General features: G+C 42.9%; 1 protein-coding gene across 2 annotated transcripts in view; it reads right to left on the reverse strand.

Moving 5' to 3' along the window:
- The window catches only part of PPM1A (protein phosphatase, Mg2+/Mn2+ dependent 1A), a 344322-nt gene that overhangs the window by 287170 nt on the left and 29788 nt on the right, over positions 1–27364 (reverse strand). For both annotated transcript variants that reach the window (XM_069207419.1, XM_069207420.1), the window contains exon 2: positions 3098–3952. In XM_069207419.1, the coding sequence (XP_069063520.1) occupies positions 3098–3931 (834 nt within the window). In that variant the 5' untranslated portion in view covers positions 3932–3952. The remainder of the gene's footprint in view (positions 1–3097; positions 3953–27364) is intronic.

A 27364-nucleotide genomic window follows, 5' to 3' on the forward strand; every position in this document is an offset into this window, starting at 1 on the left:
TTAGCTGTTATTTTCTTTGGGAAAACCTTGAAAGATATACACAAATGATCCTTTGCGGAATTCAGAATTATGTCTACTTTTCAGAATCGTTTCATGCCCATTTATACCAGTAACTGGAAGGAGGTTGAAAGCACAAAAAATAGGAAAAATGGGCTTTCGTCCAGTAAAATGCCGAAACTGTGTTGAAAAATGTGTTTTCCTGTTTCAAGTCTGCCTGTTCACGAAAGCTGGAAAGATGGTGAGTTTAGCACTGCAAACTCTTCTTTGGTGCCATCTGCAGGTGGAATAAAAACAGACGCTTCACAGCTTAGTAGAGATTTGTATACAATTGCAAATCGTCCACTCTCTGTATTGGATCAGTCCCTCCTAATGAAGTAGTAGATTTGTGGTAAAGATACACCGGCATTGAACTTTCATACAGCCAAGTTTCAGTTATAAACAAGCCATTAGGATATCATTTTCAATGATGGGGATATTATTTATGACACATTTCCATTTAAAGTATTTAAGAATGGGTGAGTCGAGAGGATTACACTACTAAACAGGCAGCGGATGGTCAGGTGCAGGGGTTGAGACTCTCTTGCCATTAAACCAACTGTCAACAGTACTAGTAAAAGTATTTGTTCCATGCCTCTCTGAGACCACGATGCAGGAGTTGCAAGCACTTCCTAAAGTGAAGCAAGAGTACGGCAGAAGCAACTGAAGTAAAAAGCCTACAATTAAGAAAATAAGTATTTCCTTCTTTACTAAGAGGAGGCATAAAAATCAATACTAAATGCGAACATCGGGTTCCCAGCTAATATCGAGGGAAAAACTCAAAGCCTGTAAATATTTGAAAAAAGTTTCATATTCAACAGAAAACAACCACTCAATTAAGGATGAAATACTAAAGGTAATGCAAGCATGCTTGAGAAACCTGGACCTTCCCATTCTCCCTTAGCCTGACAGGTCATTGCAGAGGAGGCCAGAAGAGCAGTGTTGTGTTGCACATGCTTCTTCCAATTCCTGCACCAGGAAAGCAGAGCAGCGAACACAGTTCAAAGTGTGATGGCAGTGATTGTGTCTGTATCTGAGAGGACCTTGAAAGGAGAACTGGTGTGAACAAGGAGCCTAGATTGCTAACATCTCTGGAGGTCACGGGAAACACTGTGTGAGGTTGTTTCGATCCATTTCCCTCAGAGACTCTTCTCCTGTTGATTTTGTTGGCTTCAGCTAGCATGCACCCACGTATCCCAATCCACCAGTGCTGCATGGGAATAACAATCAGGCCGCTCAAGGCTAGGTTCCAGTGACATTGCACCATTTGCTCATGCCCTCCATCCCTCACCACTAACAGGTCAAGCACTAAACGCCCAGAAATCATGCTTCATTAAGATCCTTAAGTCTTTGGCCTTTTAACTTCTTGCTACCCATCAATACTCATGGGTCCAACCTAAAGTTCTCCCTAGTGCACCTTAAAACCCACACCCAGGTTGTTCACAGGATCATAACAGTATTTAAGTGTGTTTTCTCTACTGCAATTAGGTTTATGCCCAGTAAAACAGGATATAGAAATCCAAAGGTGGGAGCAATGGGCTGAAACGGCACTACAAACTGTGTCAAGAAAGAGCATTAGAAGCCATGTAGAGGTGAAGGGATAAGTGCTTTGGAATGGGGTATTCACTACTGCACCCTCCCCCTATCCTCTGCAGCACACACAGCTGAAGGCCTCTACCCACTGTCCTGGGACTAGCACCTACAACTACGAAGAATATTGAGCCTTAACATGCACAAATACATTACTCGCAAGAAGACTGTGTGCACAAGGCAGAGTTGGGCAGGAGGAATTTTCAGCATCTATGTATTTCACTGCACTGAGAACAGCCATCTATCTAACATTTCCGAGATCCCTTCAGGAAAGTTTTCATGAAACTGTTAATGGAACTTTTAATGGTCAAAGAATAGGAAGTGGAGAGTCCCAAGTCAAGAGTATGGTTCAGTCTTGTCCTCTATGCCTCTTTGGTGAATTAGGTTAATTTCATTCTGTAGTGTTTTACTTCTCCAAAGCTTCATTTATTCCCCACCATTAATGTTCCGAGCATTACCCCTTTGTAGGCTTTGGCAATTCTCCCTTTTGGATTTTTTCACTTTAACATGCTATGCCTAGTGTGCTCCCAATTTTCGTCAGCAAATCTATGTCACACAAGCACCTCAAGAATTCAGAATTAATGGCTTCCCCATTCCTTTCATATTTTACTTAACTGTTTCCCTTTCTAATACTCCTTACATCTTGAACTGTAGCCATTTTAAGTCCAGCACACTACATCAAACCTCAATTACACCATGAGCCAACCTCAAATTGGAAAATAATTTAAAGCTGTCCTGTCCAATACCAGCCTCTTATTTCACAAGTTCACTCCATGATATACTCCAAGATAGATGGGTTGTACTGTGGTCACATGCTGGTTTATACTGTGCTTTGTGGGCTTCCCCTCTTGCTCGAAGTATTGCCCAAAAGCGCCCCACATACTGTACATGATTTTCTTAGCCTGGAATCCTTACTCTTGCTCTACTGTCACCTTAAGTAAAGGGGCACAGCTGCAACAAGGAGACAGCTGGTAGGAGAGGATGGGGCAGGGTCAGACTTGCAGAGCAACACACGTTAATTACAAAATGGTGTATGGATTTTTAAATGATATAAATGAAAACATATTTAACCCATTCATGGGTCGCGTGAAAATCCTTCCTCTGAGTATGCCACAAGGAATCAACCATATTTTCGGAAAAAATTTCATAAGAAAACAACACTTAACTGGAATCTTGGACCTTTCATTTTACAATTCTGCAAAATAAAAGCTTTAAAGCTAGCATCTGGTTATGATTTGCACTTCTTAATTGTAGGGTCAATGCTCGACTCCCCCCGCCTTCGTCCCCAACCGTCATGCCACAGCACAAAAGTGTTAGAACAATTAAGGAATACAACAGAAAGAAATTCTCAGTTGTTAAGAAACTTTGGGAAAAGCATTCCCATTCATCACTTTTTGTTTGGTCTCAGGTCTGGATTAACACACACTAAATTAATAACCATTTTATAAACAGTTTTGAAAATAAAATCTACCTTATACAAACAGGTGTCGACTATTTCATTGCAAACTTTCGCAAGGTCATCTGTAACTTCAAGCCTGGATCTTACAAAATCACAAAGCTCTTCGTTGCCCATCACATCCCAGATACCATCACAAGCCAGGATGATGAACTGATCATCTTCTTCCGATCTTTCTATTTCATATACTTCTGGCTCCGGGGAAACAAGCTGCTCGGTGGGGCCTTTCCCATGAACACATTTGTAATCAAAGTCCCCGAGTGCTCTGGACACAGCAAGTGAACCATTCACACGTTGAATCATTACAGAACCACCTGCGTTCTGGATACGTTCTTTTTCCAGTGGATTGCTTGGTTTGTGATCTTGTGTGAAGAAATGCACCTTCTTGCTCCTACACAGTAAACCTCTTGAGTCGCCACAGTTGATGAAATATATGTGCTGGGGAGAAATCATTACCCCTACAGCTGTTGACCCACTTCTGTCTGCCCCATGTTTCTTCTCAGAGATTACTCTCATGTGTTCATCAATTTGCAGAAAACCTGTTCGGATTCCACTCTTTACATTTTCAACACAGAGTTCACCATCAGAAGCTTTGAAGTCCTGGTTGGATGTAATGTGATCTAGCAAATGCTCACAGCAGTATTTAGCAACTTGGGATCCAGCATGGCCATCATAAACAGCAAAAAAAGACCATCCCTCAAGTCCATTTGGCAGACCAATCACTGCTGTGTGTGCATCCTCCATTTCAACTCGCCACCCTTGCATACTACTTAGTCCATAACGCAGTTCATTACCATGCCCATGAGCATTATGCTTCTCCATCTTTGGCTTGTCTAAAAATGCCCCCATTGTGGTCTTGCTTCTTGAGACCTGTAGGAACATATGAATTTAAAAAAAAGAATCAAACACAGGTTTACAACACTAAAATCAATACTGATACATAGTTTTTGTTAATGAAATTTCCAATAAGAATTGACTGGTATATGAACACATTTTCCTTTCAGGTTGAGTTTCTAGTTCCTTCTACGTTTGTTCATTCCAATCTATTAACATATCAAAGTGAAAATATTAACTCTATGTTGCATTTTACTTATCTCAGAGAGTTCTTAAAAGGACATTCATATTGTCTAGAAAATAAGTAAGTGACCAGATTTAACACAAGTTTGTGTTCACTGAGAAAGAAGACATGAGAGTGTTAGAGAATGTGAGTGCATACAGGAGTGGGTGATAGTACGTGTGGGAGAGACAGTTTGTGTGTGTTGGGAACCATCAGTTGCAACATCAATTGAGGGCTTGGAGCTGCACTCTGAACTGTGGCAGTAATCCATATTATACACTTCCAATAATCCCTTGAAATACAAACGGATGTGTTATTTTTAGGTTTGACAATTATGATGCTTGTGCCATTCATGGCAAATATATAGTATTGCATACCTTAAGTGGTTTTGTGTCAGCCACTGGCTCCATTGACTTTTTTTTTGCTCTAAAACTTTCACACATTGGCATGAAACAATGTCAATTACATCATGTTTCAGCCCCATACCACAGTTCTTCTATTGGCTGTATCCTTCCACCTCCAATGTAATGCATAAGTAATTCTGAAATGAGGTGGACAGAAGCCAGGTAGCACTGATAAGTGAGTGCTGACAAAAGCATTTAAAACTGGATGCTACAGTAAAAGGTTTGCATTATTTTCGTTTGCATTCATTGTTTAGATCTTTCATCAGCATTAGCTTAACAAGGGTGCCACCATGCAACAGTATTCTAAGAACTCTATTATTGTTTATCAGATCAAAGATTACGGCCAAGTCTATAATCAATAAGCAAGTGGCCTGCGACACAGATGAGAAAGCACTAACCAAGGCCTCAGAGAAATAGATGCTACAGAAAATAACGCAACTTTCTTTTTTTTCTTAAAAAGGTCTCGCCTGTCAGACCACTTCGGTCATCTCACCAGATGACTCCTATTTAACAAGCATTTACAATGCATCGGGTCTCGCGTTTGCTCATGTTAGAGCTGATCGCGTTGTAAACTCCTAACCCGACTTTTCACCTATCGGGCAAAAGTGCATTTATGTACATAACCCGAAAAAGTGGAATCAAGTATGTAAAGCGCTCGACTTCTCCCAAGTGAGATCGGGCTTGTAAATTAGAGAAAAAAAAGTCCACGAGCCCGATGGAAAACAGCGAGCCTCGCATGTTTTCTGTACTTGCTCGCTGCGCTGGAGGAGGGCTAGCCACCGGAAAAGGCATGACATATGCGTGCCTTCGACTAATGAAAGCAAGCAGATTTTATTAGGGAAGCACACAAGCCAATAAAAAGCACTGACGTGAAGTTGACAGGGCTCCGAGCCCTTTTCTAAATACAAGAGAGTCTCGCTGCGAAACGCATGCGCGAGCGCATGCAACGCAGACTCGACCCTAAAAATATATGTATAATACACACATATGTAAGGGGCTTTTTGAGAGCGCTCTTCATTCACTAGTCTGTTAAATTGTTATTCGTTGTACCCAACACAGCACCCATTAGTTAGGAGCAGAGGGGTGTGGCCGAATGGCTGAACATGGAGGCTTCACCTCAGAGAAACTTGAATTCGCCCACTACAGCCTGACTATTACAGGAGGAGTATGACCAATCTAAGCCATTCTGGACCTGTATCGGCCAGCAAACATTCCTGATGACGCCCTGGTATGCCCATGGCCCCTGCTATGAATGCAGGGGGCTGGGGGTTTGGAGGCTGGCCTGTTTGCTCAGTGGGCTTGTGGGCTGCTGGTGCACCCGTTAGAGGCCAGGGTTGCACCAGATGTAGCAAATGCTAGAGGCATTGTAGAAAGGGGCTTAGAGCTTATCAGGCCTGTGGTCTGCTGACTCTGCAGCTAGACTGCTTTGTGCGGACTGCGGCTGGCTCTGCTGCCTCTCCCCACCCTTCGCCCCCACCCCTGGGAAATAAAAAGGTGGAACCTATCTTCCAGGTTTCTATGAGACCAGCTGGGGATCAGGAGTGTGGGGGAGCCCTCAGCCTTCGCAGGCTTGATAGGAGCGCCAGTGTGCAGTAGCAGTTGTGGAGTCTCTGCTGGATTTATAGGCCTTTCTACAACTGCTCTCACTAGGATCCATTGTTCTTGTGACGAACTGTCCTCAGAGGCAGCTGACCCAGATGCTGTAGATGCACTGGTAATCACGGCACAATCCATTGATGAGTTGCTTTAACCAACCTGTTGCTACCCATAGATGCATGGTCCCAAACAGAATTATTTCAGGATGGACTACAGTATCAGACGGTCTTTCTCTAGCCGGTAGAAGCCTCCTCCCTTGTGCAGAGAGGATGCTGGATGCACTCACTGCTGTTGGGTGGCTCACTGCCAGTTGTGCGCTAGCGCAACCTGGGGCCCTCCAATGTGAACAGCCACAACTCACTTTATTAGCGGTTTCTGCTTAACTGTTGATTGCTCCTTTCCAATACCTAGGTTGGTAAGCAAGATCAGTGGCTAGGTTTCTGTCTGGCCTCGTCCTATTAACTATGCTCCTCTGCTTAGCACCAAGCCAAGAGACTAACCTTTGTGGGCTTGTATGTTGGACCCTAGTCCGTTGTTTTGCTTTTACCATTCTTTTTGTTGGAGGTTCCTTAGTCACCTGCAGATCATGTTTCTTGGAAGACAGACTCTCTTATAATGGCCACACAAGCCGAATAGCCTGATCTTCATGAGGCTTATTAACACGCACTGTCCTATAGTGTTGCTCACTAGTCCGCGCTATTTTCAACTTAGTATAAATTTGTGGCATGGAATGTCAGAGTAATGAATTCTCCAAACAAATGTTACAAAATTCCCTAAACTCAGGTCTGATGGAAGGCTCATACTGCTACTTTACAAGTAACCTATCTGTTGGTCTCTAAGCTCAGAAGTAAATGGAAGGGTCAACTGTTCAGCCGAAGTTTTTTTGGCATATGCCACAGGAGTGGTGCTTTGAATAAAGGCTGGAGTCCCTTTCAAGGTGGAAGATACGAAGATTGATATATACTGGCATTATGCCTTGGTTTGAGGGCGTCTAGACGGGAACCCTCTGGTGCTAGGGGGGTATTCAATGTTCCCAACGTGGGTCAATCTGGCTTCTCGTCCAACCCGTCTGAGTGTTTGATGGACTGAATAGCAATTCGCTGGGTGCTGGGGGAGACTGAGTGTTGGATGCATTTCTTGATCACTCATCGCCCTCTCCCCTTTTCCCTCAGTCCCCATACCAGCCACAAAAGCATTCCAAAGTTGACTGGAGGTATGGTGCTAAGGTGACATTTGTCATATAAATTTCCGCATTTAAAAAATTACTCCTTTTACTCTCCAGTGCACCGAAATCATGCTAGAACAGACAGATTTGCAGGTACCCCTAACATTCATACATGTATTTTGTGCACGTCATATTACACCAGGACAGTGTCAGTCCACTACCCTTTATATATTTAACTGGCTTGCGGGAGGCTTCTTGCACCAATCTCAACCTGCCATCTGCAGTCGTCAATACGAGAAGACGCAGTATTTTTCCTTTACTTGCAGGACCGTGTAGATTCCTTCTTAGAGGTCAACGAGGACTCTTCCTCAGCCCACCTATAAGAATGAGAAACGTTCAAGGTGGTCAGTGGAGAGCTTTGTATTAAGTCAGTCATGGGAGTGTGGGAGGTTGTGTCTGGGGTGCCCCCGCCCCGACTTTAATCTTTAATGCGGTCTCTTGAGCAGCTGTCCCACAGGCACCCTGATAAAACTGCTGAACTTAACTCTGTTAGGCATTCCTTCTTCAGGAGAATGGAGAAGCTGAGGTGTTTCGATTGCTCTACCTATATAGCCAAAACCCCTAAATGAGGGAGGCAGAGCTGGCCGTCTCCTTGCATGTCTAACCAAGTCATTGACTTCAAGCGATGTCCTACTTTGTACGCTTACCCCTGATGGGAAGGTGCTGGCCACCCAGTCTGTTATTAACAACACACTTTTCTCTTATTACAGGGACTTATATAGGCCCCAAGCCTCTCCAATGGCTACAGCAATGGACACTTAACTCTATTCACTCCCTCTACCCCCGTTTATCTGAAGCAGCTAGGCAGAACCTTTATCTTTCTCTACTGTTACAGGACCTCACAGCCATCCTGTATGATCTACACTGGGAGAAAATGCTGCCATCCAATGGGATCCCATTATAATTTTACACTATCTTTGCTCCTCAGCTGACGCCTTGGTTGCACAATGTTTAATCCTCCTCCCTTGAAATGAGCAGTGTCCCACAATCACTGAATGAGGCCATCATTTCCACTATACTCAAACCTCAGAAAGACTCCAATGACATGTCCACTTACCAACCCTTATTGATACTAAACACAGACTTCAAGATTTTCTCTACACTAGTGGCTAACCATTTACACTTGATCCACATGACCAATCAGATTTCATCTCTGGCCACAACACCTTGCAAAAACCTTTGGAGGCTCTGGGATGTCATGGCTAGCTCGTCAGAGGGGTTTCTTAGAGTAACATGTTTAGCTCTCGATCTGGAGAAAGCCTCCGATTTTCTACAAGGGGACTACATGCTGGGAGTACTGCAAAGGGCGGGTCCTGGTCCTGCCTAGCAATATTGGACACTACTGTTAAATGCAACCTCGACAGCTAGAGTCAATGTATTTCACACTCATACAAGGAGGGCAGAAACACTAGTCAAGGATGCCCTCTCTCTCCACTGCTATTCGCAACCGCAATGGTACCTCTGGCAATTAAATTGCAGCAAATGGGTGAGCAGTGTAATATTACCTGTACCATGCTTCATGCAGTGTCATCATATGCCGATTATGTTCATTTATATATCAGGAATACCGAGTTAGACCTTGCACCCATAGCTCATCGCCTCACTGAATTTACAGAAATTTTTGGATTACAGGTTAACTTGTCCAGAACCAGTATTTTCCTCCTCTGGGTGGGATACCTCAAACACTGGATCAGTTGGGCCCTCAGTTGTTACGAGAACTGGTAACATTCAAACACTTTGTGTCAACATGTACCATTCGGTTGTAGATCTCTGAGGTGCTGAGCTGGGAAGGATGCTCTGATCACTGAAGGGGCGATTTACATTTCGGCCATCTCTACTCTGGTTAGTAATGGGCCACATAACACTGGTTATGATAGTCTTCCAGCATTTACTCTAGTTCTTCACTAATCTCCCTCTGGCTCTTCCCCTGTTCATATTTAGGGACTTAGACGGGATGCTAGGTGATCTTATTTGAAATAAAGAATGCCCAACAGTAGTGCTTTCTACTCTTAAACTCTCAACCAAAGACAGAGAATTGGGACTCCTGGACTTTGATTTTAATCGTCTTGCAGCGCAACTCCGATGGCCTACTCTTTGGTTAGCAGGTCATTCCCTCCAGGAGACAGGCCTCTCTTCAAGTGATTGCGACTAGGGACGCTTAGAGTCAGTGATTCTGTCCCCAAGCGTCCATCGCCTAGTACCTCTATCCTATTACTTCCATTATGCTGGATTGTCTTTGGCCCTCTGGAGTTATTCACAGGCACATTTCCCCCTATGACCATATGAACCCACTTCGTGGGTTACTAACCAACAGTATCCCTCCACCACGCATGGAGTTATGAGCAGGGTATGGTACCTCTACCCTCATGGCAGAGGTTGCTATTCACACATCCCCCACAACACCTCCCCGCGCCCCGCCACCTACACCCTCGCACCAACCCACCCCCAACTCCTAGACATTTACTGCTGACAGTAGCTGAGATGAGATAAGTATGTTCTTACCAAAGTAACACAACATAAAATATTAAAGCTGGTGGATGGCGGTTAAAAGGAGTGTGATGAAGAGTGGGTGAACTGCGGCAGGAGTCTTGCAGATGCCTGAGGGAGGGCTGACGCGGCTACCCGAATTTACATGAATTAGAGTAGGATTAGTAAAGTGAGAATGGGTGAAGGGAGAGGCAGGGTACTGGAGGGAGGGGAGAGAAAATGGTGTGGAAGATGGTGGGTGCACAACTTTAAGACTGCAAAGAGAGTCTCTGGGATGGAACAGACAGACAGACGGGGATAGCCTGTGGTTAAATTTTAACTATGGTGCAAACAGCCACGCTTAAAGTGAAGGACCTAAACGTCCCCAAAAAAAGGGACCAAATCTTGAGTTTATCATCAGATCTGAGCTTTCATCTATACTTTACTAAAACAAATTATTTGCTAAAGATCAGGGTCGAAGGAAAACTAAGAAAATGCTGAACAACTCAATGCCTCTGGGAAGTAGGATAGTGAAGTCTGGATTGTGAAATGAGCATGGGGTAAAAAAATACAACCTTATTGGTTTTGTCACTGTTTGTTTGGCCAGCAGTACTTCTGAGTGAATGAAGACAAAAGTATCTAAAAAGGGACACTACACAAAACAATCACTGGTAAAGCCAGTTGGTCAGAACTCTGCTTCTCCAGTTCTTGTGATGACAACGTGGGTCAATGGTTTGAAAAGCATTCAGAAAGTCCCCCACCTCCCTGCATGTGTATACTCTGGTGGCCATCTAGAAATTCTTCTTAAATACTTTATAAATGGTTTACAGCTTCAAGATGACCAACAGATTAAAAGCACTTTGACTGTCTTAGAACACTGAATTCTGTAATTCTGCAGTGAACCAACATGAAGCTTGCTCAGAGAACAACAAGAACAAACACCAATATACAGAAAGAGAAAAAAAAAGGCCAAGCAGACAAAATGGTACTACATTAAAAGAAAGAATATTCCTTCGATCGCTGCCATTCCACTGTGTTCATTTGGACTTGGAACCATAAGCTGGCTTGCGTCTCCATTCTCTCTCGCAGAACAAAAGGGCAATAATGCAGCCCATCGCTCTCTTTACTGGCATGATGTCATTAATGCTGCAGTCAGGAATTTATAGAACTGTAATTAAGCAAAGCAATATATTTTTTGATGCATAAAAAATCCTAAGGACACCAGAATCCAATAAATCTTCCAGCTCTATGAAATCACTCTACTGCTGCATTCTCGATTACAGATGAGAGGGGAGGTTGAGAAGAGCCAAGCGAAGGCCATCCTGCCTTAGAGACAAAATCTGGTTTCTCCATTGTATTATATTAAGAAATGCAGAAACCCTACAAACCATTAGGCTAGTTGGATCATACAGATGAAGGACAACAGCCAATTTGGAAATCTACCAACAATCAGAACTGCTCATGTCATCAAGCCTGTTGCATCACATTCTTGGCTTTACCAGGACAAGACAATGTCAGATACTTATTGGTTTGGGTCTTTTTTGTGGTTGTTATTCATCAGTCTGAAAGGAATCTTACAACCATTAGCTTTCAGATTAGTCACTGAAGATGGCTCCACCAACAAAGTTGCAATCAAGGATTTATAATGCCTGATCGTACCCATACATTTTAGAGATTCATCCTTAATTTTAATTCAAGTGTTCATCTCAATTAAATGTTCATCAACATCAGTTTATCGGCATCTTGACAAACTTTATTTGTCCAATATTTCTCTCTTTCAATCAGAATGAATATTTCAGCCAAGGCTGTTGGTGATAGGGGTGGGAAGGTACAAAATAGGCAGCTCGACTATCTCTGTATGCCTCCTGTTTTCCTACACTGTATGGTAGTGTCCTGCTGTTTGTTACCACTGAATTCTTCGGAGTCCAACTTTACACAGAACATTTCAGAGACTCTACTTGGATCTTTGGCTTCTAAATTTTGGTTAGTGGTGCAGGCTATTCCAGACGCTCCACAGATGTATTAGATGAACAAATGGTTGCTTTATTTTATGTGAGGCTCTCTTCTACCAATACCCATCTACCACGCTGGAAACACTTCTCTACATTTTGGACTAAGGTTTTGAAATCACTTTTTTAAATTGATCCAACAAATGTATTGCCTCCACAAAAAAGACTAAACGATGGAATATGGTCTAGCAAGTTTACTAGCCCCTGATTTGCAATGTCACTGCAAAGAACAAGTTACTTACCTTGGGTAATGCTTTTTCTGGTGGATACAATAGCTACCTGTGGATTCCTCACCTTATGAATTCTCCCATGCGCCAGCATCCAACTCCACGTCGACGAGGACATCAAAATTGTACGGCTCCACGCAACTCCGTCTGACGTCACTGTGCCAATAAAAGGTCCTCGCGGGCGTGCTGACGTCAGTTTCACCCATTTTTTACGTGTCTTTGAGGCGAACAGGTGAAAACTGACCTCACAATAGCTCCAATAAATACAAATATACATAAAACCACCATGATGCAATATAATCAAAACCATCATTTATATATATACAGGAAAATACATCAATATATACACCTATAAAACAACATTTCTTAATGTAACCAGACAGGCAACGGGGAGGCGGGTGGGACTGTGAGGAATCCACAGGTAGCTATTGTATCCCCCAGAAAAAGCGTTACCGAAGGTAAGTAACTTGTTTTTCTGATGGATACAACTGGCCGATAAAATAACATCCACTACATCTGGTGGGAGAGAAAAAAAACTCAGGTTGCCTCGTTCAATCTCCGGGCATGAAGGTGCAGGCTCTGGATGTAGGGGTGTAGAACCTGCCCCTACGATTGCCAGAAGAGATCTGCCCTGAGAAGGAGACGGAGCGGAGGGCACAGCAAGAGTTGGAGAAGGTCCGTGTACCACACCTTTCTTGGCCAATCCGGGGCTATTAAAATGATCTGAGCCCGATCTTGGTGAATCTTCCTCAGAACCTGAGGGATCAAGGGTATGGGGGGAAATGCGTAAAGCAACTGGTTGCACCAAGAGATCTGAAACGCATCCCCAAAGCTCCTTGCGCCTGATACTGGAGGCTGCAGAATGATCTGCAGTGTGTGTTCTCCCGAGTGGCAAACAGATCTATCCCTGGAGAACCCCACATCTGAAAGATGTGCAGGACCAGATCCAGATGGAGAACCCACTCATGATCGGCCGAAAAATGTTGACTGAGTGTCCACACGTACGTTGAGCACTCCGGCCAGATGATTAGCTATCAAGCAAATCCGATGGCCCTGAAGCCAGGACCAGAGACGCAGAGCTTCCCTGCAGAGAAGATACAACCCTACTCCTCCCTGCTTGTTTATACACCACATCACGGTAGTGTTGTCCGTCAGGACCTGAACTGACTGACCGCGAAGGGACGGGAGGAAGACCTTGAGAGCCAGACGTATCGCCTGCAATTCTAACAGATTTATTTGAAAAGTCTGTTCCACCGGAGACCAATGACCCTTAATCTCTAGGTCCCCCAGATGAGCTCCCCACCCTAGAGTGGAAGCATCCGTCATGACCGTGGCCACCGAAGGCAGCGGTGAAAACGGCCTTCCTTGAGAAAGGTTGCCGTCCACAGCCTACCATCTTAGATCCGCTGCAGCGTCTCTGGAGATTGTTATTGACTCCTCGAGATCCCCTTTGTGTTGAAACCACTGCCTGAGAAGGCACCATTGGAGAGCCCTCATGTACCAACATGCATGAGTGACCAACAGAATGCAAGAAGTGAACAGACCGAGCAGGCGTAAGACCTTGAAGACTGGAACAACCGCTCCATTTTGAAACATTGGCATCAACGCTTGAATGTCCTGAATCCGCTGAGGCAGAGGATAGGCCCGATTCAATGTAGTATCCAGTACTGCCCCCTATGAACAGAAGGCATTGAGAGGGCTCCAGGTGAGACTTGGGTACATGTATCGTAAAACCTAGACTGAACAACAACTGAGTTGTCATCTGCAAGTGACGCAACACAAGCTCTGGAGACTTGACTTTGATCAACCAATCGACCATGTAAGGAAATACTGATATCCCCTTCCTTCCGAGACTTGCTGCCACCACTGCCATCATCTTCGTGAAGACTCGAGGTGCTGAAGTAAGACCAAACGGAAGGACCGCAAACTGGCAATGTTGCGACCCCACCACAAACCGGAGATACTTCCTGTGCGACTTGAGTATATGGATATGAAAGTAAGCATCTTGCAAGTCAACAGACACCATCCAATCTCCTATGTTCAACGCCAGAAGTACGTGGCAGAGTCAGCTTATTGAATTGTTCCTGCTTGAGGAGCCAATTCAAAATCCTCAGGTCTAGGATTGGTCTCAAACGACGTCCTTCTTGGGGATCAGGAAGTATCTTGAATGACAACCTGACTCCTTTCCTGCTCTGGAACCAACTCCACCGCACCTTTTGACAACAGGATCTGAACCTCCAACTGCAACAACAGGAGATGGTCTTCTGAACAAAACGAGGGATGGGTAAGGATGGGAGGAGGGAACTCCTGAAAAGGGAGAGCATATCATTTTCTCACAATGTTCAGAGCCAATGAGTCTGATGTAATTAACGCCCAATCGTGGAGAAAAAGACTTAATCTTCCCCCTACAGGAGAAGTGTGGTCGAAAATGGGGGGGAAAACTAGGGCTGCTTCCCTGGTTGTTGTCCTCCAGAGGAAGAGGATGATGCAGGTTGCTACTGGGTGGCCCCTCTTGTCCGAACCCTCCCCCCCCCCCTCCAAAGGATCTATATGGGAGGCTGGCAGGCTATTGGACTGTGGACAGGGGTCTCCGACTGTAGGCAGCCCCACTCCCAAACCCTCTGAACCTCCGAAAGGACCTGAAAGGGGTAGCAGAGGAGGCTTGCAGATCTAAAGACTTTGCCGTGGCCAGACTATCTTTAAAGCACTCTAGAGCAGAGTCCGCTTTATCACCAAATAGTTTCTCTCCATCAAAGGGCAAATCCAATAAAGTTGTCCGCACATCAGAAGAAAACCCAGAGGATCTCATCCAAGCATGCCTCCTGGTATCAATAGAGGTACCCATTGCCCTGGACACCGAGTCTGTGGAATCCAGAGCAGACTGGATTATCTGTTTTGCTGCAGCCTGAGCATCAGATAGAAGTTCACCAAATTGACCCAGTACATCCTGTGGCAGGTCAGGTACCATAGCCCTAGCCGAGTCCATCAGGACCAAGAAAAACAGGTACCATTTGCAGCCTTGAGAGCCATGCTGCAAGAAGAGAAAGTTTTCTTGCAGATTGCGCCATCCTTTTGGATTCCCTGTCCGATGGAACCACAGGGAAGAACCCTGGAGCAGACCGTGTGGAGCAAGAGGCCTGAACAACCAGACTCTCCGGGGTAGGATGTTTCAATAAGAATCCCAGATCTCCTGGCGCCACTCTGTACCTTCTTGCCACAGACCTATTACCAGCAGGTGACGACACAGGCTTCCTCCAAAGCTCTAATATGGGCTCACTAAGAGCATTGTTGAACGGAAGCAAAGGATCTGCAGAAGTTGAAGAAGGGTGTAGGACCTCCGTCAAAATGTTTGTCTTAACCTCTGCAGCAGGCAACAGTAGATCTAAAAAGTTCGCCGCCTTCCTAATCACCGTGTAGAAGGAGGCCGCCTCCTCCGTGAACTCCCCGGGTGAAGATAGGTCTGATTCCAGGGAAGTGTCAAGCCCACTGGCCGAATCCAGCCCTTGATATTCTCCCAAGGGCGCCACAGTCTCCCCTTCTTCCAACAACTGTCGCCGGTACTCTTCCTCTTCTAAAAGTCTCAAGGCCTTTCTACGCAACCTCAGGCTGTCCTCTAACCTCGGCGTTGACACAGAATTGTCCGACATCGATGACACTGGCTTCAAAACTTGAAGACGCAGAACAGGAGAGGAAGGCTGGCTTCGGTTGAATCCATCATTCGGATCTGGCACCGGAGTGGAACCCAAGGGCACCGAGGACACTTGGGGCTCCACCATCGGCGTCGACTGACAGGGCGATGAGATCGGTGCCGTAGGTCTGGAGGGAGACATCATGGGAACCACAGGACCTCGAGGCAACGTCATCGGCGGCGAACCGGCACCCTCAGCCGGAAAGAAGGGCATAAACTGCACCGCCTTGTGAGGAGCCGGGGAGCCCGAAGAAAATGGCAACGGACCAAACATCGAGAACATGGCATTTAAAAATGCCGCCGGATTCGCTCCCGGAGCCAGGAAGGCAGGATACCGCTGGTCTCCATGTTGCACCTGTGCTTGCGGAACATCAGAATCATGAGCAGCAGGTGAAAATCGAGGAGTCTCCAAAGGTGCCACTACCTCAAAGACAGACAGCGCTGGAGAAGCCTGAGGGCTCTGAGGTTGCGGAGTCACCATCGGACTCACCTCCCACGTCGCCGTAGAGATGGAGACCTTGATCTTGACCGGCTCCGGGCCGAACGATGCCGAGAGTTATGACAACGTCATCTCTTGTGTCTCTTCGATGCAGTAGGGGAAGACAATCTGTGATGACTCTTATGCCCCTTCTTTGCCATGGCCAAAAAGAGTTTGGCCTCTCTTTCAGAGCCGTAGGGTTCATGCTCTGGCAGGAAACACATTCCTCGACATCATGCTCAGAGGTCAGACACCAAAGGCAATCGTCATGAGGGTCACTAACCAACATGCGACCCCCACACACTCGACATGGCTTAAATCCCGACTTCCTAGGAGGAGACATTGTAACTAGAAACTAGATTGAAACTAGTGACAAGATGGAACACCTCCAACAGTAGCAAGAGCTAGTAGAAAACTGTTAGGTATGGAAAAAAGGGAACTGACGTCAGCACGCCGGCAAGGACCTACTATTGGCACAGTGACGTCAGACAGAGAAGCGTGCAATTGTGACGTCCTCGTAGACGTGGCGAGCTGGGAAGAAGATTTTCAGTCGGATGCTGGCGCATGGGAGAATTCATAAGGTGAGGTATCCATAGGACGCTGCATCCATCAGAAGTTAGCATTATCAACCAGCTGAGTCTGCAGTTCTCTCAATGCAAATGCAATTACTAATTTCCAGTTGGTCAATAGCTTTGCTCGTTTAGAAAGGGTTGAAGTAGCACCAACTGGTGAAATCTGAGCCCCCATTACAGCTGCTGCGTCTGTTACAAAAGCCCTGGTCCTTCTTGTAGGTTAGTTCCCATCTTTCTTCTCTCTCAACTTACAAGGGGAGACACACTGACTGTTTTCACAATTATCCAAAGGAGGCAAATCCTCATTTAGAACAGTAATTTGGCAGAAGTTGACTGCTCTACAGAAATATGCTCACTAACTGTAGAGGGGCGCTTTTGCTTTAGATTCAGAACAGTCCTGGATTTTCAAACCATTTCCTTCAATTTTCCACAGACTTTGTCTACAGTTACTTTGTTTCTTCATTTCTCCATGGACCAAAATATCTAAATCTGGGGTCTGCAGCCCTGCCAATAATTTGTACCAATGTTTCCTGTATGTCCAGCTCCCCAGTGAAAAATGACTGTCAGTGGTTGTGAATGAAATGTCCTCACCGATAACACACTGGCTGCTACTGCTACTTGCCATAGAGCTAAATTGTTATGGAAGCCAGGGGTCTTTTGGACAAAATAGGTTAAACCATCAACACATCTTCATGATTAAGTCAGTGATTCACTTAATAGTGATACCTATATAAGCTGTCTCTGATAATACCTCTTGTTGCAGTCTCTTTGGAGCCAAGTGAGTCTGCTGGTCCAGACACTATGATGTGTTGAAAAAAACCTGGTTATCCAAACCTATTTCCACATGTCCTCTTACCTGTTTATGCTTGATCAACAAGAGGAGTCAATACTGCTGTATGTAATGTTCTGAAGTCCCTAATTCCTGGACCAAAGTAATAGTCAAAACCTAGCCTTTGTTTTTCCTCGCTGCGTCTTGCCATCAGATTACCTAAAAGAGAAAACAAACCATGCAGCTATACCCTAGCATCACGTAACAATAAGAGACAAGAAACTTTCACTGAACATCTGCCTCAGGTACCTTTGAAGACATTGAAAAAAAAAGACATTTCCAATGTCATATCCTTTCCTTTGATAAGACCAGGTAGAAAAAAACACACACTCGGGTTGAAGGGTGGATACACTTAGCGCAAACTGACCCCTAAGAATCACAACCCTTGACCTTCAAATGAAAAAGGAAGAATAGAGTACTAAGGAAAGCAGTGCACATGAAAGATTAGCCTAAGCAAGAAACTGAGGTCTAGACTTTGTGGTGAGAAAAGTTTTGAACAAATGGCATCAAAGGAACATTTCTAAAAAGATGTAACTCTTATCGGTTTTGCAGCGATATTCCAAGACCCCAGTGTACAGGCAAAAATGTCTGATTTGTTATTTTGGTTTTTTTCTGCTAGAGGGACTGTCCTATGTAGGTCAGTGACTGGCAACATTTCCTATGTCCAGTTTTCTTGGTTTTGTTTTCTCTTTCAGCTCAATTCAACTCCCACTCCTACCAATGCCTAGTTTGAGTTTTTCCTACAGAGACATGTGCCTCAAAAACAAGTTTAACAAAAACAACTATTTTCTTTTCAATGTTTTCTGCTTTTTTAACACAGTAATACCAAAGTCCTTTGCAGGTATCTCCCATACTAATCATCCTTCTCTCATCAATTTCACCTGCTGCAATAGGTCATAGTATTAAGACAGAGACGCATAATTCTTAGTTATTTGGGGCCCCCACTGTGCCTCTTCTATGGTGTTAGCTTTTTCTGCTCCACTATTCATCGGTGAGGCAAAGATAGCAGTTCTGTATGGTGGAACGGTGCTATTCTTATGCTGCTAACTTAATGAAATCCTATCAGCTTACTGCTCCAAATGTGTTTGATTTAGTTAATTCCTCCTCGTACTTTTTTTTACAGTACACCTCATTATAAAAAAATACATTTCTGAAAGTAGATTTTAGAGCTGCTTTCACATCACACAGCAGCCCTTATGCATCATGAACTGGCTAATCCACAAGCAGCAAGCAAACGTATTAAACAACTTTATTCAGGCAGATCCGTAAATAAGACTCTTGGGAAATTATTTTTTGATAATTTTCAAGATTTGCTTTTCTTCGCTAATGTACCAAGGCAAGATTATCTATGCCTGGGAAAACAGACGTCAAACATCACTGACAAAGTTCCATGTTAAAAAAGTGAAAACCTAACCCATAGGACTATGGTAAATCCAACATGAACAATTATCTCACTGCTCAGTCCTTTCATGTAATTTAGAAATTATATTTATTCAAGTATGGAGATTTACATAGGTTACTCAAAGCAAAAAAAGGCAAAAGGAGGGAGGAACACACGGCGTATGGCAAACTTCAGATCTACGAAAATGCTGTAACCCTAAACAAAATGGAAATGCCAAGGCAAAGAACATTTATGAACATGCAATTGTGATACATTGGTTGAAATTCTCAAGCCGCCGCTGTTACTTGTACTTCACATTCTAATCAAAGAATATTTTAACTTTACACCTGGGAGAATAAAGACCTTACAGCTGCATCAACACGCTTTATACTAGTGTTTGTAAGTGTGAAGAATGACTGCAGTTTCTCCGACACAGATGGAGGTCCATACAGGAAGACCAGGACCAATATGCTGCCATTTGATAAATCATGTACCAAATCTGTCTAAAGCAGCTGATGGACATTTTCATTTTTACTTAATGCATGGGAGGCTAAAGATGCTGGCCCAACACACTTTGCATTAGGCTATCTTAGGGTTAGGTAAAAAGGAAGGGTTGGTTCTCTTAGTCAGGCAGTGGGCTCACCAGCATGGCCTCCACTCCCCCAATTCCACAGGGTGATCACTCACAAATACTAACCCAGGTCCACTAATCAGTCATCAATATTTTCATGGTCATGCAGAACATAAGCGCCTCAAGAGCATGACATCATTGGACCAGGCAGTCAGGGACAAGAGAGGTCTTTTTGTTTGGATTAGTGGGTGGGTCTTTAAGTCTACAACTATGAACACCTCAATGACCTACACATCATTTGAATCCCTTAGGTTAGTGATGGGGCAATATTCATTCTGAATGCTGATTGTCCCTCAAGGGCTTTCTTATTGACAAATTCCATTATGGAGTTGGTTTTTAAAAATAAAAAGGAAAAAAATATCTTGAAGGTGCTAAACGCCCCTTGGTATCTGCCAGTAACGTGCAAGAAGCATGAATCTCTCTGCTGACATAACACCCTTTCTTTTAAAATGCTTTGTTTTATAGCTGCAGAACAGAATGGCGCTCAGTAACCTGATGGCAAAACCAGTCCTAGACTCGCCATTTCCAAAAATATTTACACACATACATGGCATGTTCAAGCAAAGATTTGAGCTCTTGGCCCGAATCAGACGTGAAAGACTATTCAATGGGCAGCTTTTCAACTAGTTTGACACAACTATGCATGTGGCTGAAGACACTACAAGAACCACTTACTATTGCCCTGGTACTTCCTTTTTGGCATTCCTTCTTTGTCATCCATGTTAGATATGTGGATATTGATCTAAAGGACCACTCAAGGCATATTTGAGGCTCAACTTGTAGGTAACAATATTCAAATCAATTCTTAAAGCAACATTTGAAGGTATTAAGAATGATCTGCAGCCACATATACAATGTTGTTTATTCCACCAAAGCCTCAGAGCCCCACAATTTGGATGGCCCAGCTTTGAGTGTGGGGAATGGATCATTGCAGCAAAATAAAATGGGGTGAACAGAATAGGCCTACATATTTAAGGTGTATCACAAAGCACTACATCTGATGGCACTGGAATCTATTTGCAGGACAAAAATTGTTCCTAAAAGTCCTTCACACTTCGATCAACATGCTGAACCACTGTCCGCACCATTCTTCGAAACTGAAATATGGATGACAATTCAAACAGTTAACTAATTTTTACCCCTTGGACATGATAAACTGTATGAGGCCTTTCCCCACAAACTGAGACAATATTAACAAAGGAATTCCACTTTATAGCAGACTCCAGTGGGGGTTACACCAATAGTGATAAAGAAAGAAATCAGTTACCCAAAACTGGGAAAAAATCATTTGGATTGCATAGTCTAACTACCACCTTCACAGTTAAATCTAGAAAATAAACTAAACTGGTGCTATAAAAGTTTGGGTAAACACAGTAGGACGGGCTGCATCTCCAGAGTATCACAGCCAGTATGTAAAATGATGCAAAAACATTTCCAAGATGGTGGCCCTGTTGTGTCCTCTCTCCTGCCGCGACAGACTGGGAAGGGTTGCTGTGGTACCTGGCATACATCCACTACACTGCAAACCAAAACAAATAGGTAAAGGACATTGTCACTTACAACACCAACAGCTCTAACTCTCACAAATGCAAGACCTACTGCATTGCTAATGCTTGTTTGGCTACTAATGTTACAGTTTGGATAAGGAACACGTTTATAAAAATGGTTATAACTTTACAACACACATCCCAAATTAAGATCTTGGCTAATGGTGGATATTCAAAATAGTATGAGCTGAGGAGGGGAATAAGACCAGGGTGCCCAATGTCTTGTTAACTGTTCTTCCGACTTACAGAACTGCTGAAAATAAAGAGAAGGGCTTCGCTGCAGTTATTAGGCTGCTCTTTGAGGGGGAGGAAGAAGAAAAAGAAGAACGCCAAGTGTCACTGCTCACTAATAATTTTATGCTATCAGCTCCAGAGCTAACCAGCTCTTCTAGACACACCTAAGAACTTCAGAAGGATATCTGAATATAAAATTAATGTGGAAATCTCTGATATTTTACATATAAACACAAGTAGAAAGGAAAAAGAACTAGGTTAGATTCCAATTTAAGCTGAAAAAGGATTTAATAAGGGTATATCACATCCAAATTAGGTAAGGTTTACACCACCAACATACTGAAAATATTGGTAAAAATAAAAAAAGACCTCAGATGCTGGAGACAAATACATTACCTAGATTGGTAGAATAGCAGTCTTGAAAATGAGCGTCCTTCCAAAATGTCTGTATATATCCAAGTTTCGACAATACGAACTGAAATATCAGTTTTCAGTACTCTTCAAAGGTAGATGCTAGAATTTAATTGGCAGAATAAAAAGCTGTCATTGTCAGCTATTCCTCCGAAAGCTCTGATTGCAAAAGGAGGACTTCGTTTTCCAGACCTGCAGAAATATTTCAGAGCAGCCCAACTGGTCATTTTCAGAGTAGTTTGCAGACATTTGAGCAAACAATGGCCCATAAGAGGGTCCTCTGGGATATTATCTAACTATACAAAGCTGGAAACCAACAAGACTATTACACCCAGATTACTAGCACTTTGTGTTTTACTGGGGAGAGGGACTGGGGTATATTGTTATGTTCCAAACAGTCAGCAAGCTACATATCCATCATCATGCACGCACTTTCACTATAATCTCTATTTCACACAAATTTGAAAGGGCAGAGCTTACAAGAATTGGAGGGGCGACGGTAGATCTACTGGATAATGGGGAAGTCAGGTTTTTTTTTTTAATTGCTGGGGAATACACATTCTGCTTGAACCAGAAAATCTGTGAGATTACTAACTGAGGAATTTGACTCTTACCAAGACCTCGGGACAAAAATACAGCTGTAAGACAAATATCTTCTGAAATAGTAGTGGGGGCAATTCACTAACAAGAAGGATATATCAATGACTTTATACACAATACTAAGGACTCCCAGGAATCTGCATAAGGGGACATATATAGAGAGGTGGGATTCAGTAACAGGTACACAGCTTTGACAGTAAGCATGGAGTGGTTAATGGAAAGATGTGGCAAGATGCATCAAGTCCTAACAACATTCATAAGTTAAAATAATGACAGTTTGGTAAATAACCCCAGTTAAAATTGATCTCTTGTTTGGCTGTGTCAAACAGGTGTTAAAGGGGCTGCGGGCCCAGAGGTGATCTGTTACACATTTGGTGATATTGCCCAGTAATCATGTGCTATTTGGATGATGTTCTGAAAGACAAAAATAAAATAGTTGGGTACTCTTATCCCAAGTCTACCAGAAGAGGTAGAAGCTGGGACAATGCTCACATTACAGGGATGCAACCTAACTCACACTGGACACTAATATTCTATATCTTGTTGTCAGCAAAAATGAAAATGGCAAGGTTCTGGAACTAAGATACATCACAAGCCTTGGAAATGTGGTTTAGAAAAGCATAGGAGACCATGGCAGTGGAAAAGCTATTACATTCCCTTGCCAAAGATAAAGATGACTTCACTGATATGGTCACAACCCCTCACATAACAGACTATTATGCCCAATACGTCCCCTACACTAGTTTAAGGACACAATTTGGATAACTGTAAAGATCAGAGGAGATAGGAGACTAGCAAAGTCGAAAGGATGACAACAAACTCAAGAAACTGGATTTTGGGATGTGGTGCTTTCGAAAGGTTTATTAACCCCTTGGGTGCCCTGGACGCAGCGGTTACGTCCTGGGCAGCACGGCTCGGGTGCCCACGACCTAACCGTTACATCCAGACAGGGACCCAAGGGGGAAGCGCTAGAGCTCCCCCCGGGCGCCTGCCACCCCCCCTCCCCTGGGCAGGAATGGAAGGAGAATTGCTTCCTCTTCCACCCATGCCCCCTTTGACCCCTCTGTGACGTCTGATGACGTCAGTGCGTGATTGCGCGCTGACCTCAGAGGCTGCCCCAACCGCGCTGGAAGCTGAACAGAGGACATGAAAAAGCATTTCTCCTCCGATCACGTGGAGCGGGCGAGACAGGCATGAAAGGAGAGGAAGGGCCTTTCCTCTCCTTTCATCTCTCTCTCAGCGATGCAATGCGATCGGGCAGCAGAAATGCCACTAGACACCAGGGAATTTATTATTTTTGTTATTATTGCATAAGGGGAGCAGCCCCTTGGGGCAAGGGTCGCTCCCCGGGGAGGATTTGGCCGATACCCAGTGGGGGCAGACACGCTAGACACCAGGGATATATTTTTTTTGTTTACTTATTGTTATATATCTGCACACCAACTTGACACTTATGTCAAAAACGCGGCACTCAAAGGATTGCACATATCTTCATTTAATGTATGAAATGATCCCAAACAAACCAACACGTTTCGACATTCACGGTCTTGGTTACAGTGATTACACAATCCATTAAGTGCCCTATTTATGCTAATCCTCTAAGCCATGCCTTTATGTGGCATTCTGGGATATGTAGTCCGCAAAGTGTATACATATACAGAATTAAAAACTCAAAACAATCTATTATAAACACCGAACCAATACACTTGCTTACACCCACCAAGTTCCCGTGACAAAGAGAACTTAAAAAACAAGTTTTAAAATAACCAAGAATTATAATAACAAAAAATACTCTACGCATTACTGCACTTAATCATGATTTACACTGTCATCATTATCTAAATCCAAATATCACCAATATACATACTCATGTGTTGTATCAATCTCAAATTCCACATATATGATTTCAGATCAAATCCACATACCTGATTATAGGGTCTAGTGCCCCAACTACTAGGACTTTTAACTGTCCAATTATCTACAGGTAATATGATCAGTTGCTTTTTTCATAGATAATGTAACACAATACATATTGCACAACCATCATTATAGATGAAAGTATAATTCTTCATCACAGTTAATCCCAAACGGAATCTTAGTTTTTAATCTGATGATATGTCTGGACTCCAAACGTATCAATTTCTGAACTCTATCACCTCCCCGTTCATGTTTTTGTATCATAGCAATGCCATAATATTTCATAGACAACCAATCTGATTCTGGATGAGTTTTCAAATGCTTAGTCATAGCATAAGTATTATCCTCATTTTGCACTGCTCTGATGTGTTCCAAAATACACTTTTTTAAAGGGCATATAGTACTACCAACGTATTTAAGGCCACATCGGCGTTCTAAAACATATACCACAAAAGTTGTGTCACATGTAATTCTTTCTCGGATCATGATCTCTTTTCCCCTAAAATCTATTATAGCCTTTTTATTGCAACCAATTTTGCATGCTTTGCACTTTTTGCAACAAAAAAACCCTTATTTCCATCTACTAGCCATAGAAATTTTAGGAGTCTCAAAATGGCTTTTCACTAACATATCTTTTAATGATGGCACTTTCCTATATGTAATTGAGGGGCGAGAACCCACTCTTTCTCCAATATCATTATCTCTTTGAATCAGATTCCAATATCTGTTTAGTATATTCAATATCTGTTGATTCTCTTTGCTATAGTCCAAAATAAGTCTTATCTCATTCTTTCCCCTCATTGACTCCTCTGGTACTTTTTTGTTCTTAACCAATACCTGTGCTCGTGTCTTTTCCCTTGCTTTGTTCTCACCTTGTTTTATTGCCTTCAATTTGTCTCCTCTATTTATAAATCTCTGTCTGATCTCACCAAGTTTTTCATTCATGTCTTGTTCATTTGAACAATTTTTTATTTTTTATTTTAAACATCAGTACACAACAAGATACATTGTCACTTTCAGAAAATAAAACGAAAGAAGAAAAAAAAAAAAAAAAAAAAAAGGATCAACCAGGCTTGTCCAAGAAATAATTTCCCCAGATTAGAGAGAACTTTTTAACATTGCCTATTCTCCTAGCATATCTCATCTCCTGAAGTCTAACTTTAATCATCCTATTGTACCATCCTTGAATAGTAGGAGATAATTCAGACCGCCAGTTTCTCAGCAACAGTGACCTAGCCACTGCAGTGGCTATAAATACGAGCTGCTCCAGTCGAGGGGAGAGTCTTGACTCGGGATCATAGCCCAGGATCAACAGGCGAATACTCGCCTAAATTTCTCGGCGCTACGAGGAGCTAATTGGCATTGAATGATATTTTTTTGCAAATGGTTGCTGTATCGAACCCCGCAAGCCCTATCCCGTATGGGGTTCGGCCACCCAAATATGTGTTTTCGGTGCAAGGAAATAGGGGCAGCTGGTTGGATACATACGATAGCGACATGCAAATGTATACAGAGATACTGGGAAGAGGTTTTTGCAATGTTAACAATTTCTTTTGATGCAAATAAACTCCCCGTACGGAATAGTTTTAATCAATGACCTAGAAACTTGTACCATGTAGGATGCTGTTGGTTGCTGTAGATTTTCTATGTAGTGTAGTTTGTAATTCTCCTGCTTTAATATACACTAATACATCTAAAAATTCAATAGAACTCTTACTTGTCTTATAAGTGAATTGCAATCCAACATCATTTCTATTCAACCTACTGAACAATTCCTTAAATAATTCCTCAGTTCCATGCCAGATCAAAAATAGGTCTACATATCGCAACTATATCACCACTTTGTCCATATAGTGGTCGTTCCCTTGACCCCAAGCGATGCATTTCTCCCACCATCCCATCATGAGATTTGCATAGCTTGGAGAAAAGGAAACTCCCATCGCTATCCCACAGATTTGTTTGTACACCTGATGACTGAACATAAAAAATATTATTGTTGAGCCATAATTCTATCATCTCCAATAACATCTCAGAGTGTTTTAAAAAATTGACACTTTTTTTGTCTCAGAAATAAATTCACTGCATTTATACCCACTTGATGTGAAATTGAGGTATATAGTGATACCACATCTATGGTCACTAGCAAATAATCTGATTGCCATACTACTCCATCCAATGACCAGAATCTTGTATATATGAATTCCGGTCTTTAACCATTGGGGCCAGGTAGTAATCTACATCATTCCACACACCCTCATATAATGAGCCACAGCTTGATATTATAGGTCTACCTGGCGGTATATCTGAAGTTTTATGGAACTTGGGCAGAAAATATATAGTTGGCATGATTGGATTTTCATTTATTATAAATGACTTCTCATCAAAGCTGATCAATCCTTCTGAATACCACTTATCTAATCTCTCATTTAAATCCAATACTAATTCAATAATGGGGTTCTTAGTCAGTTTACAGTAATTCAAATCCATATTCAACTGGCTATATGCCTCCTCTATATAATCATTCTTATCCCAGATAACAACGTTGCCTCCTTTGTCCGCAGGTTTAATTACTATTGATTGATTTTCCACCAAGCCCTTCAATGCTTCTTGTTGGTTTTTCGTCAAGTCTCTTTCTTTTGCTTATAGAAAGGCTGTAATTTCTCTAGATCATTAATAACAAGATCATGAAATATGTCAATATTGTTGCCTTAAGAGAGAGCTGGGCAAAATTTAGACTTAGGTCTAAACTTTGTTATTTCTTTTTTACCTATATCAATATCCAAAGTAGTTAATATTTGTGTTTCAGTCATATCCTCATCTCTCAAGTTATAAGTCAAGTCATGTATTGTTTTCAAATCAGTGCTCTGTTTTATAGTTAAATCTAAATAGCACATACTAGAGACTTCTTCAGATATCGTTGTAGGTCCCATTTTCGAAAAATACTTAGCCAATTTCAATTTCCTTACAAATTTGTATAAATCAATTCTTGTTTGTACAAAATCTTGATGTT

The sequence above is a fragment of the Pleurodeles waltl genome, chromosome 9 (assembly GCF_031143425.1).
Source record: "Pleurodeles waltl isolate 20211129_DDA chromosome 9, aPleWal1.hap1.20221129, whole genome shotgun sequence".
NCBI lineage: Eukaryota > Metazoa > Chordata > Amphibia > Caudata > Salamandridae > Pleurodeles > Pleurodeles waltl.